Source organism: Misgurnus anguillicaudatus, chromosome 13, assembly GCF_027580225.2.
Source record: "Misgurnus anguillicaudatus chromosome 13, ASM2758022v2, whole genome shotgun sequence".
Classification (NCBI taxonomy): domain Eukaryota; kingdom Metazoa; phylum Chordata; class Actinopteri; order Cypriniformes; family Cobitidae; genus Misgurnus; species Misgurnus anguillicaudatus.
Window position 1 is genome coordinate 9,436,178 of NC_073349.2, and position 12,561 is coordinate 9,448,738.

The 12,561-nt window shown below is 37.9% G+C and overlaps 1 protein-coding gene across 2 annotated transcripts in view; it reads right to left on the minus strand.

The window, feature by feature from the left end:
- nkain4 (sodium/potassium transporting ATPase interacting 4) overlaps positions 1–12,561 on the minus strand; it is a 73,456-nt gene that overhangs the window by 18,975 nt on the left and 41,920 nt on the right. For both annotated transcript variants that reach the window (XM_055188563.2, XM_055188562.2), the window contains exon 4: positions 7,116–7,304. In XM_055188563.2, the coding sequence (XP_055044538.1) occupies positions 7,116–7,304 (189 nt within the window). The remainder of the gene's footprint in view (positions 1–7,115; positions 7,305–12,561) is intronic.

Genomic DNA, 12,561 nt, shown 5'->3' on the forward strand with positions numbered 1-12,561 from the left:
GGACAGAGCCTTCGCCATTGCTGCCCCTACCCTTTGGAACTCAATCCCTATCCACATCAGAAACTCGGACTCACTGACCACCTACAAAAAACTGTTAAAAGCCCACCTGTTTCATATGGCATACAACCTTAATTAGTACTCCCATTTTTTGTTTGTCTGTTTCATTTTGTAAAGCGTCTTTGCGTCCTTTGAAAAGCGCTATATAAGATTTATGTATTATTATTATTATTACATACTTGAAGTGAAAAGTGTTTATATATATCCGTCTATAATAGACAGGTATCCACACTTTTCTAACAATAGTTCAATTATAAATGGATACAAATGTCTAATTATGTGAGAAAAAGCAGCACAATTATGACAAAACATTTTTTATATGTGACCCAGTCTGTAATAACCATACTATAGTTTCAAAATCAAATTCTGAGATAATGTCTGATTTTAGCCATTAATTTCATTATGATTTAATCTTTGACGTGACCTTATTCAATCAATATTAAAGATATGAACGAAAACAAATTTGACACACAATTTTTGATAAGACAGGCACATTTATTTTGATGGCAGCCAGCAATCATTCGTGTGTAGCTGATTTAAAACAACGGCAAGAATTACACTAACATTAGCGGTTTTCATATCATAAGTGCTGAGGGGTTAGTTGTAACAGAGCGTTACAATTAACCCCGCTGGGTCAAAATATTTTTTAAGCCCACCAAAAAAGTTGCTAAGAGCTGCAGACATATTTCAAAACGATGCTATGTTTTAGTCAACAAGACACTGATTAATATGACATAACATTGGTTTTGGTACCTTACACACCCAACTTAAAAACCGAAAAAAAAAAACATATGATGAAAAAATGTACTTACATGCCACCAAAACACTCATTCATCAATAACTCTCTGGAAAAACATTATACACTTCCAATCATTTGTGAGATATCGTCTTTTGGCATCGTGAAAAAAATACCGGAAAACCAAAACGCTCAACCTTGTGCAACAATGTAAACAGTCAGTGTTACAACTAACCCCGGGTTAGTTTTTGCCACACGCACCCCTACCTATGTGCACTCTTTGGTACTAATATACCTTGAATGTATTGATATGGACTCTTTAGGTACAAAAAGGGACAACTGGGGAATTTGGTATCTCCACTTTGAACATATCTGCATATTAATAACATGCCAATATGCTTAAGGTTTTGCAAATCCATAATTAACTATTTCTTGGGACCCCACTGTTTACACAGGGTAAATATACAATTCATAACATTATTTAAAATGTTTAAATATTTCAACTTACGGTACAATGTTCCCTTAATTTGCAGCTAAAAACTGTCACTCTTTGGGGCAGAGAGCATGATGGGAAAAGAATTTATGAATTCCCACACGAGCCTGACATGACAGTCTCCTCCATCTGAAGTTGCTGTCTTATCTGCACTGAAGTGACGAGACATAAGCGAGAAAACAGAGAGAAAGATAGGTAGGGACAAAGAGGAATGAACTCCTTCACCCACTAATGCTGATAACATACACATGAAGAGTGAAGAACTAACTGCAAAGACTGAAACACATTTTAACCCCATTCACACAACACTCTGATCCCACAAAAATTCAGCCTTCATGTGAACACAAACATGTCCTGTAAGTGTTTTGGGATTGCTCCCGTAAAGGGGAACTAGTAACACTGCAGTAACATTTACGGAAAGTGTTGTGTGTGAACAAAGTTCACAAGTCCAGGACTTTAAACGCGTCACATGTCTTTCACAAGTATGTTGTTTGGCATCTATAAGTCTATTGTCAGTAAGCATATGTAAGTCTGTTGGTAAAAAACTTTAATTTTACCAAGGTTGTGCAATAAAAACAGACATGATCGATATAAACATGACAAAGTCCCTTTGTGAAATACAAATTTCCTCAAACAAACCTAATTCCACCAGAACAGGTCTACGGAGGTCACAAACAGCAGCGTCAGATGGGTCACAGATCAGTGATAAAAGATAAAAACCAGAACATGCGACTGTATCTGAAGGACAATGTTTATGAGTTTCCACAGGTAGCTTCCCTCGTGTGTTACACTAATGGGAAAAACAGATGGTGCTCTCTCTCTCTCCCTCACACACAGTTGTCATAGAGAGCTTTGGGTTAATGACTCTCTCATTTGTTCCTTATCACCGCTACTGTCTCAACTCTTTTATTCTCATCTTCTGAGACTTCTGTTGAAATTCTTTGAAGCATAAACAAGTCACTTTATTATAGCGGGTCTCATAGTGACCTGGTTTTAAACATACACACTGATGTTCACACACAAAAAACATCACAGACATCTCTGGAATGTTAATAAAGTGTTCCCCCCCCCAACTGTTAGTAGTACACAGGTGACAAATGTCTCCCTCCAATCTAATGTCATTCCAGATAAATGAATTTTGCCAAAACTGTAGAAAGTGACAAACTAAGAACATGTTTAATATCAGAAGGTACAGGGACTTTACAAACTGTAGGAACTTGACTGTAGTGCGTGTGTGCGTGTGTGTGTGTGTGTGCGTGCGTGCATGCGTGCATACATAGGTCATTGCTTCCTGAAAGGCACTTTATTTAACCCATGAACTTAGTGTTAGTGAGTATTGTTGGGGGCATGAGTTTATAATCATCAGAAACGTCCGGCACTCCTTCTGGCTCCTTCAAAGAGCTCTCAAATAACTACAAATCATTATTTCCACTGATACCCTGATAGCAGAAAACAGTATGAACTGACACACAGCCTTCCTGTGAACACAGGAAATATTTAAGAAGTTTTTATCAGACTCTTATGTTTAGGTTCATTCATTTTACTTGAAAACACTTGATAACGACCCTTTTTGTCTCCGTTTAAACTTTATATGAAGAGTTTGGTTCCAAAACGCATAAACGCCATTTCACGAGTTTACACTTACATACAATTTATAGAGTAATTATGAATGCGTGTTTGGCGTGCTGTCCGGGGGAGGGCTTCGAGCTCAGACTTGGCCCGAACCCAGAGTACCCCCTCCCTGTGTAAGTGGTTTTTTGAACTAGAAGTGTGGAGCAGGGGTGGTGGGGGGATGCTGCAAACTGTCAACAGATCGAGGTAAGACTGCTGAGTCAGTGGCTGCGTCCGAAAACTCTAAATTGCTGCTTTCTGAGGCAGCTTCCAAGGCAGGAAGGCATCAAGGCATGTCCGAATTCAATGTTTGGTTTACTTCCTGTCTCCTGAGATACCTATGCGTGGGCGTACATTAAGAATGTGATTGGTCGAGCCCAGTCGTGTTCGAAAAAATAAAATGGCGGCCAAGGACGCGACGACCACCAATTTAGTGTAAATAAAGGTAGGTTTTCACTTTTTACACCTTTTAATTGCATTTCTAGCGAGAAATTAGTATTGTAGTTTTCAAATATGTGATTAGTTATCACAAAGGCGCTCTCTGTTTATATTTCAAACACGCTGCCTTTGAAGTGTGTCCGAAAGTCTTTCTCTAAGCTGTCGTTATGCCTCCGAAGTCATTTCCTCATGAGGCAGCGAGGCAACGAGTCACTCCCTTGAGTTTTCGGACGCAGTATATATGTACCCTCTCATGGTTGATTGCTGAGTGTTTACACCTGTGTTTAATTATCCGACATGCTCCTCCCGAACTTTGTTAATAAAACATCATTTAAAAAAATTTGTTACTGCCAAAATCAGTATTATATTAGGTCAGTATTTAAAAGTAAATTCTTAATTTTACACAAAATACAATATCCGCCATGTTATTTTGGCATCTTTTCTCCCTTTTTTGGTAAAACGCAATAAACGACATTCCTCCTTTTCTGCAGAATGCAATAAATCCTGCTCAACAAATCACAGCGCACCATTTCACGCATTGTAAACAAACAATGGTGGCGCGTTGAATACACGGAATCTTAGTTTTCCTAATCTACTTTGTACTTTGTACGTAATCAACAAACAAACAAACAAAAACAAATATATACTTTTGATGGCATTGATAAACCTGTGGTTGTTTTCTGTGACGGGAAAGAAACGTAAGCCATCAACATCTAATAATTTACGTGAGAGGCACTCGGGAGATGGAAAATGCCGCTTGCTTGTTCCCCTGACAGCATCAAGCTTCTCTCATGCTAACACATTGACCCCAGAGGATCTTATAAAAACGTTCCATTATTTTACGCGAAGCCAACGTAAAAATCGAGCAGGACCAAAACATTTTACAGCTAATGTTAAGCGATGACGTCCCAGGTATAACCGCAGCAATGACATATAAGTGTTCTTAATATGACAAAGTAAGTGTTTTGGTTAATGACATTAATGTTTATTTTTTAGTCAGTGGATACCACTAGTCAACTAAATGAATACATAGCAAAGATGAATGCACATTTATATATTGATTCAATAGATTTATAGATTTATTTTGAAAAAAAACTTGTCATGGATTTATTGCATTTTGTGGAAAAAAATAGTTTTTATAATAAATTTTTGAAAATCAAATTATGGATTTAAATTTTTTATGTTTTTATAACCTAAAGATGCTGTGTGAAAGTTTGTAACAGAAAATAGTGGTTTTCATCTGGTCACTTTCTTGGTATAGAAAACACGTTTTTACCAAAATTTGTCAAAATAGATTTATTGCGTCTTGGAACCAAACTCTTCATATATATAAACGTTAATCTGTGATAACGTCAGTCTATAGGCATCTGTGAGAATAACCAAAACAACAATGCCGGCCTACAGGACTGTGTTTTTGCTGCTCAAGATACTGAGATTATTAACGCTTTTGGTCGCTTTATAGTACAGGGTCACTTGTAGTAATAAACTTACCTTATCGTCTATCTTAACAAAATTGCTCGATGCTTTTGCCATATTGATTGTTTGTATTTATCACTCTGTAGATAAATGCGTATGTGCACAGGCGTTCAGTGTTTTTTTACAAAGTAACATCGCCATCTAAGGGCCTATACGTATGTATTTAGTCATCTTTGCGGATCTGTGCAAACATGGATCTATTTGTACGTGTGTGTGTGTGTGTGTGTGTGTGTGTGTGTGTGTGTGTGTTATATTTTTAACTTACGTTAATTTTTAAACCCTAATTATTTGGATACTTTTTGTCGAAAATTATTCAAAGATATCTGTTTTTAGATATCTGTAAACTAGTTTATCAGAAGTTATTAATCTTTGTTAATGTCAATACAATTGTTCATGTTAGTTCAGTGTGCATTAACTAATGTAAACAGATATAACTTTTGCATGTATTAGTAAATGCAGAAATTAACATGAAGTAAGATTACTAAATGCTGTAAAAGTATTGGGCATAGTTAGTAAATGTTACCTAATGCATTAACTAATGTTAACAAATACAACATTATTGTAAAGTGTTTCTAATATTTTGTTGTTTAATGCAATGGCATGCATACATTTAGGCTTAAGTAAGGCTTAAGTGTCCAATCACTTTTTGGGGCAACTGTACATGACCTCTTAAAAACACACTCTTGAGTACGAGCTCATATTGGTTCTGCTTACTGGCTGCAGTTATAGTTTATCCAGCTGAAACAGGAGCTCTGCCAGACCTCAACTCAAAGAGCCACTTCAGCACAGCAGCAGGGCCTCAGTACTTAAAAAGGGGCGTTTTATACATTTACTGTGTATGTAGGGTACACTTTGGTCTGGCAAGGTTTTTAAAGCATCTTTAAGGACTGCCTGAGTGCAGACAGGAGGTAATTAAAGAGTATATGAACGCATAATATAGGGACACTCTTAGTTTATGTTATGTATAAGCTGGTATTATGCATAGTTAGCATATATATATAAACTACAGTAAAAGCAAGGTGGTGTTTAGGGTACTTTTTTGTAATTTGAATGGATGCTTCATGTTTGTCTGAAATTAATATTTTAATTTCCTAAATTTATTATAAAAACAAAAAATGTTTGTGGGGAACATTGTAGGGCTGCATAACAATTTATCACAACAAATGATTTGCAGAATAAAAGTTTTTGTTTACATTATATATGTGTATATACACTCACCTAAAGGATTATTAGGAACACCATACTAATACTGTGTTTGACCCCCTATCGCCTTCAGAACTGCCTTAATTCTAAGTGGCATTGATTCAACAAGGTGCTGAAAGCATTCTTTAGAAATTTTGGCCCATATTGATAGGATAGCATCTTGCAGTTAATGGAGATTTGTGGGATGCACATCCATGGCACAAAGTTCCCGTTCCATCACATCCCAAAGATGCTCTATTGGGTTGAGATCTGGTGACTGTGGGGGCCATTTTAGTACAGTGAACTCATTGTCATGTTCAAGAAACCAATTTGAAATGATTCGAGCTTTGTGACATGATGCATTATCCTGCTGCAGGTAGCCATCAGAGGATGAGTACATGGTGGTCATAAAGGGATGGACATGGTCAGAAACAATGTTCAGGTAGGCCGTGGCATTTAAACAATGCCCAATTGGCACTAAGGGGCCTAAAGTGTGCCAAGAAAACATCCCCCACACCATCACCACCACCAGCCTGCACAATTATAACAAGGCATGATGGATCCATGTTCTCATTCTGTTTACGCATAATTGTGACCCTACCATCTGAATGTCTCAACAGAAATCGAGACTCATCAGACCAGGCAACATTTTCCAATCTTCAACTGTCTAATTTTGGTGAGCTCGTGCAAATTGTAGCCTCTTTTTCCTATTTGTAGTGGAGATGAGTGGTACCCGGTGGGGTCTTCTGCTGGTTTAAAAAAAATCTAAATGAAATAAGTTTACAACCCAGCCTGATCTCACAGGAGTTTGTACGTATTTTTACGAGTTGGCTTATTCGTATGAATTAGTAAAAGTGAATCGTACGAAAACGTACAATTATCTTAAAAAAAATGAAACCCCATCCCTAACCCAGCCCTTAACCCCAACGCCACAGGCGCAAAAGCAAATCGTACAAAAATGTATGAGTGTGGTCGTACGAATTAATAAGAATTAGCCACCTTGTAAAATACGTTGACATGAGATTGTGTTGGGCACCCACATGTAATCAAACAAAGACCCACCTTTTGTGTGTGTGTGTGTGTGTGTGTGTGTGTGTGTGTGTGTGTTTTGAAGTGACTTACAGAGATAAGAATTTGGAAGCTGCTGTGAAGAACCTCTATGTACTGGTAGTCCAGCAGACAGCCCATGATTGATATATAGGACTGTGTTTGGTCTTCGCTGGCATGGATCTCTCTTCGAACACATCCCGGCCCGTGCTCGCTCCACCAGGAGTGGTGAGCTGAGATGTTAAAGGTCAAGAGGTCACTGTCCTAAATAAAGAGAGGGGAGGAACCCTGATCAATATTATAGACGAGTGAGTGACAAGGGGGTGGATGATAAAATATGTTCAATGCATAATTTAACACAGATAGAGAAAGCTTCTGCTAGAGACAGAGAGAGACAGATGCACTGTTTACACTTGGTATTAAGATGTGTTTTCATCGATCGGGTCACAAGTGGACGAGAGAGACACATAACGTTTACACCTGGTATTTAAATCCGTCTCTTTTGTCCACTTTCGACCGCTTCTGTCCTGAATACTGTGAGGGGGCGGTCTGTGGGCGAGTCTCTCCGGTGTCATTTAAGTTATGATAAGTTTATATGGACGCAAACTTATATTATGTCGGAGTGCACTGCTTGTCTTGTAAGTAAACATGCTGCACAGTGTTTTGTGTACATGTATATGTTAGAGCTTTCTCTGATATTTAAACGCAATTGATGAAATATGATCGCGCAACTTTCATACGCTTGTAAAATGAAACTCTGGAGATGAAAGGCTACAAATAGCGCTGCATTGTGTGTTCGTGCTAGAAGTCAGAAAAGACGTAAAACATTGTGTTCAGTACCTCAGATTAGATAAATGGGCGGAGAGACTCATGGTCTCAACCACATGTGCGTTTACACTAGAAAAGCAATCCGATCGAAAGGGTTTTCGACTACCTCTGCATGTGGTTGAAAGTGGTCGAAAGTGGACAAGCTCAAAACGTTTTGAACACCGTTTACACCTGGCATTAACGTCTTCCACTTGTGATCCGATTGATGAAAATGCATGTTAATGCCAAGTGTAAACAGCCTCAAAGATTATGGACCACTGAAACCTATAATATCTTGTGTACATGTTTATTTAGTTTTGTGCTAACCTGTACTAATACTGCAGCTGATATCCAATATCACATGTGTTTGCCGCTACACAGTTCTCCAGATCACGAGATAAATGACCAGCTGTCAAAGTGACTTATGGACCCTATGTGTTTAGTAGTGCATAACTAGTCCTTGAACTCTCTCTGGTTAACAGCCAGATAGAGGGGACTGTCCTCTTTATCATCACCAGCAGACGTTATCCTCAGAAATGCCACAGTTTTTTCCCACATATCATGTCATGAAGAAGTGCGTGTGTTCACAGAAGGGGTCGATACAGACGGTCCTGTCCTGTATTTAATCACTGCCTCAGTATAAGACTGACAGGCACAGTCTGAGGTCATGCATGAGAGGATAACTTCACCGAAATGTCAGTGAGACACAGAGAAAAATAGACTATAACACTCAACCTGTTCTTTCCATTTAACAAATATGATTTGTATTACAGAGTCTCCTGTTCAAGAAATATGAAAGAAATACTGTACATTGATCATATTTTGAAAAGAAAGTTAAAAAAATATCAAATTTGGTCATTTATTTCTTTTATTTCATGTAGTTATGAATAAAAAATTATGAGCAATCTCATTCATATCATGGAATCTTGACGACTTGGTGACAGGAAGTGGGCGTATCCAATTAGGCGACAAAGTTGAGATAAGTTCAACTTCATGCAAATAATAAGCCAATAAGCGGGTGTGACTGTAGTGGAATGCACTGGGGATGGGCACGGATATTCGAATATTCGATCAGCAATAATAATTCGAATTAAAAAAATGCTATTCGAATGTTTGTTTGTTTTTAATGTGCCACCAAAGGGTTACGACTTATTCAATGCTTCTTCACTTCGTCTATACTGTCTTTTACAGACTTAAATGTAAATTATACATGAACATTAATTTATATGTATTTCTGATTGTTTGGCAATGCAGAGTGCAGACGAATTTAAGTTTTCCTTTTATCTCCGGGTTTGTCTGCATCAACACATCATGAGAGATTTGTAAGCTTTCTGTTTTGTTAATCACGAGACAGACACGGAGAACGAAATGAAACGGAGAACATGTATTATATGCGGTGCTCTTTCGAAAATGAACCGGATGACTGCACATGGCAGTTTAAGCTGAGTTTAAAAGCTCCGTCTTTGTGAAATGTTGTTAAATTAAGCTAACGTCAGTAACTTTGCACAGTCAACAATAAGGTATCGAGCCAGCTTATGTTATTTGTAAAATAATGTTAAATACAGATATTCAATCTTGTTCAAGCCGTCTGTTGTTTTTATCGGATAACCATCACGAGGAAGAGTTTTCTCCGCAGCACCGGCATTATTGTATCTAGTCAGAAGAACGGGCTTCACCGAAGCAGGTAGGATAAATATGTTTTTCTTGATTCACACATACATGTTAAACTAAACTGAGAAGATATTTATATGGCGACTGAGCAGTCGGTTATGTAGATGTGTTTTTTCGTTTGCTCCGGGCTCTTATTTGGTGTTTTGAGTCTGTTTAAATGATGATAGCCTACTTTGTCAAGTCCTCAAACTTTAAACTTCGCAAGTCCTCAAACTTCACTTAGATTTGGGGTTAGTGTATAATATTTGGTATAATATAATGTAAGATCAAACAGTAATGAATTCATACTAACAACCGACTTGAAACTAAGGATTTGACCCAGACTTCGCTCCGCATGGGGGTTTAACGCCTTTTTTTCTGTAGGATATTTTTTAAGAAGAATTTTTAAAAATATATATATTTTTTACAATGTTTTTAACTTAAAAATGCATACATATATATATACATAGAATATAAGTTTAGCTTGTTGTGGATATTTACTAATTATAAGCCTTCTGTGAAATTATGACAAAATGAAAAATACAAAACACGCATGTCTTAATTAACATAATTTAAATAAACGAATATTCGAATATTCGTTCTTTATGAGCTTAAATATTCGAATGGTAAATTACTGGAAAATGCCCATCCCTAGAATGCACGTCATCCGTCTCTTGTCAGTTACACAGAGAACGGTTACTCATTTGTTTGTAATTGTTATTAGGACATCCCACTTAGAAACACCTCCTAACAACCTAATTGTCGCTGGTGGTGTCCACCTAGGGGCAACCGTCCGATCTCTACCCATTTTCAGATATCCTCAAGTGAAAGTGCAAGATGGCGACGGCAGGCACCGCCTACTATTGGCTTCAAAAACGATCTCCAGAAACCAATAGGTGATGTCACGGACACAACGTCCATCTTTTTTTATGGTCTATAGTGTCCACGCAGCATAAGGTAGCGTGTACACCAAAGTGTTTAAATGCGGCTGAAAATGCCAACTGTAGGCGCTTGCCAGCTTTTTTCAGGTGAATGCTTTGGTTGCTTTGATACTTCTGCTTTATTTATTTATCGTTGAACAATGCGCTGGTTGGATGTTGTGATATTTGTCCCGCCCCTTCTCGGCGCTCAGCTGCTGGCGTATTTAAAAAGCCTGGCGCTTCCATTGAAAACAATTGATAACATACGCCCGGCCGCCAGCGTAAACGCCTTGGTGTGCACGCCCCCTAACTGTTGAGTTTAATGCCATATTTCCATTGTAAAAATGCAGCAAGTTAAAACCACTTGGTTTTGCAAGTCAGTTTAACCTACTATTTTAAGTTTTGACTTTTGATAAGCTTGAATAACTTATAGACCGTTTCAGCAGTAACAACATAAACAAGCGGCTGCACGTAGCTTCCGGTAAACTCGGCTAAGAATAAATAACAACAAAGTTCTTTAAACGTAGTTTATTTATATAACAAGCAAAAAAACAACACATAGATTACCTAGGAAACCAAAACATTTGTTATTTTCGACAAGGCATTTGTTCAAGAGATCAGTTTAGCAACTAGTCAGAGCATTAAAAAAACAAAACCGGAAGTAAGGTTCGGATCCAGACGTGTATCACGTGCTTCCAATGAAACCGTCTATAAAAACAAGTTGAAATTTTGAACTTATTTTGTTAAGTTAAAGTAGCACATAATATGTGTTAATTTGACATCATGTTTTACAGTGTTACAAATTCATGTATTCCTACATAACACAGTATAGCAATTTAAACACAAGCAATTCTGCGGCAACATTACATAAATGGTGCAAAAAGTATAAACCGTTATAAAATGATTACCCAGCACAGTTTAATCTAAGTTCCCAGCTTAATATGAATGTGTTTTATTGTTTGCTATCGGCAAGACAGCAGTGAAACATGTTTTGAAGTGTTTCATTGAAGATTTAAGATGGGTGGTGTTAATGAAGGGGTGTCTGGGGTTCTGCAGGGGTGAATAATGGGGTGTGTTATGGGGAGCAGGTGGCTGAGGCTCGACAGGGGCATTAGCACAACAGATGGACACACACCACTGCTACATATGGACGGCAGGGCGTCAAGTGCCTAATGAAGGAAACACACACAGAGAAACAGAATATAAAGGGTCAGTGCGGTTCTACTCGCTGCATTCTGGACAGCAGATCTGTCTGATGAATATTCATGTGTTTCGAGTTTACAGAGGGGAAGCGGGGTTTGTGAAGAAAGCCGTCCCATCTGTGACAGGAAGCACAGTATTGAGAGGTGAGGGTGTGACTGACCATGACAGAGCCAGACAGAGAAAGACTATAAAAAGACATCCCAGGATTCTGATGGTGTGTTCACACCATACACGAATGAAGCATAACAGGAAAACACCACCGTTTTTCAATATTTTACTATGTTCTACAACATCTTTTCAATGAGTACATTTAATCTTTGTACAGCGCGCCATGAATGTGCTAGCATTTAGCATAGCCCCATTCATTCCTTAGGATCCAAACAGGGATGAATTTAGAAGCCACCAAACATTTCCATGTTCATCCTATTTAAAGACTGTTACATGAGTAGTTACACGAGTAAGTATGGTGGCACAAAATAAGACGTGGCGATTTTTTAAGCGAATAGAAAAAGAGAACTATATTGTATGGCGAAAGAGCACTTAGTTTGCAGCACTTCGACCTCGGGCGTAGTAATATTGACGAAAGTTTGAGCCAGAGTAAAACAATGCTCTTTACTCAATTTGAAACTACAAGCTAGCTAAAGCCAGTAAATTGAGCATGTTTGCGTGTGATGACACGCAAGAATGATACAAATTTTATGCGCATATAACACAAATTTCACGCCGGAATGACACAAATTTCAAAATTCATTCCCTTCTGGTGTGAACGCACAATTAACAGCCCTCGATTTAAGTGAATGAAGGCAAATGTAGTCGGACATTTGCTGTAAAATAAACTCTGATAAAGTTTATGACATGGCTATTTAGCAAATAAATGAACAACAAGATAGATAAAAAATATTCCATTTTATAATCTTAAATCTTCCTGTGAGTAGAGCATT